The 1,176-nt window shown below is 20.2% G+C and overlaps 1 protein-coding gene across 1 annotated transcript; it reads left to right on the top strand.

Moving 5' to 3' along the window:
• Positions 1–6: 6 nt before the first annotated feature.
• Positions 7–686, top strand: SRAE_0000082400 (Hypothetical protein; the record flags this gene model as incomplete). Its single annotated transcript, XM_024646777.1, has 2 exons — positions 7–354; positions 447–686. 2 exons carry the CDS (start codon positions 7–9, stop codon positions 684–686), a joined length of 588 nt encoding a protein of 195 aa, XP_024500921.1.
• Between the last annotated feature and the right edge of the window lie 490 nt (positions 687–1,176).

The raw sequence follows: 1,176 nt of genomic DNA, 5'->3' as shown, positions 1-1,176 counted from the left end.
TTTACAATGAAATCATTTATAGGTATTATTTTAATATCTTATGTATTTCTATTAATCTATTCAGAAGATATTATTAGTAGTTATGATGCTGAACAATATGATACAGATAATAAAACAGCTTACAAAGCAGCAAACTTTTGTCTTGGAATTTATAATAAAAAACATAAAGAATCATATAAACTTATTAAAATAGAATTTGCTATTAATGAAACACTTGCTCCTAATTCATATATTAATTTAATGTTCTTAGGAAGAAAAACAAGTAGTAAAAAAGATGATGAGTTTCAAGCTATTTACCAACCTAGATCTAATCGTGAACCAGAATGCAGTATTGTACTCATTGGTCAATTTGAGGTAATTTAAAAAAAAATTTAAACTTTCAAAATTTATTTTTAAAAATATTTAACATTATTACAAATTATATATTAACATATAATTTTTTTAAGGACATTACACCTCCTCCACAAAATTCAACTGGCACTATTGGAACTATCAAACCGGTTACAACAACCAAAAGACCAACCAGAAAGACAACCAAAAAAACAACCAAAAAAACAACCAAAAAACCAAACACAAAAACAACCAAAAAAGCAAACAAAAAACCAGCCAAAAATACAACTAAAAAACCGAAAGGAAAAGGAAAAAAAAATTCGAAAAGTTCAAAAAAAAAGAATAAAACAAACTGAACAAAAAAATTTAATTAAATTGAAAATCTGATCGAGTGTAATAAAAGAATAAAATAACGAAGAAATGAATTTGATTTAAAATTTTTTTACTTTTTAATCTTTTAATTACAACATATTTTGATACTAAATAAATAAAACAATAATAATTTGATATGCTTATTCTTCAAATAAAAGATTACTTTTTTTAAATAAAAAAATATTTTCTTTATTAACAACGTAAAATTTATATTGTATTTTTAGAAATTCAATTAACAAAAATTATTAATATATATAATCTAATACATATCAGTACGATAAAATAGTATTGTCTAAGATAAATTTATAAAAAATTTTCTAGACTTTTAAGATGTTATAACATTTTTCAAGATAATATTGAAGACAGAAAAAAACAAAAAAAAAAATTCTAATAATATAAAGAAATTTTTTAAATTTTTTCTTTACGTTAATTAATCTTAATTTTATGATTATAAAAATTATAAATTTTTGTTTT

The sequence above is a fragment of the Strongyloides ratti genome, scaffold srae_scaffold0000098 (genome assembly GCF_001040885.1).
Source record: "Strongyloides ratti genome assembly S_ratti_ED321, scaffold srae_scaffold0000098".
NCBI classification, from domain to species: domain Eukaryota; kingdom Metazoa; phylum Nematoda; class Chromadorea; order Rhabditida; family Strongyloididae; genus Strongyloides; species Strongyloides ratti.
Note: the sequence above shows the minus strand (reverse complement) of the source record. Positions and strands in the feature narration are given on the sequence as shown.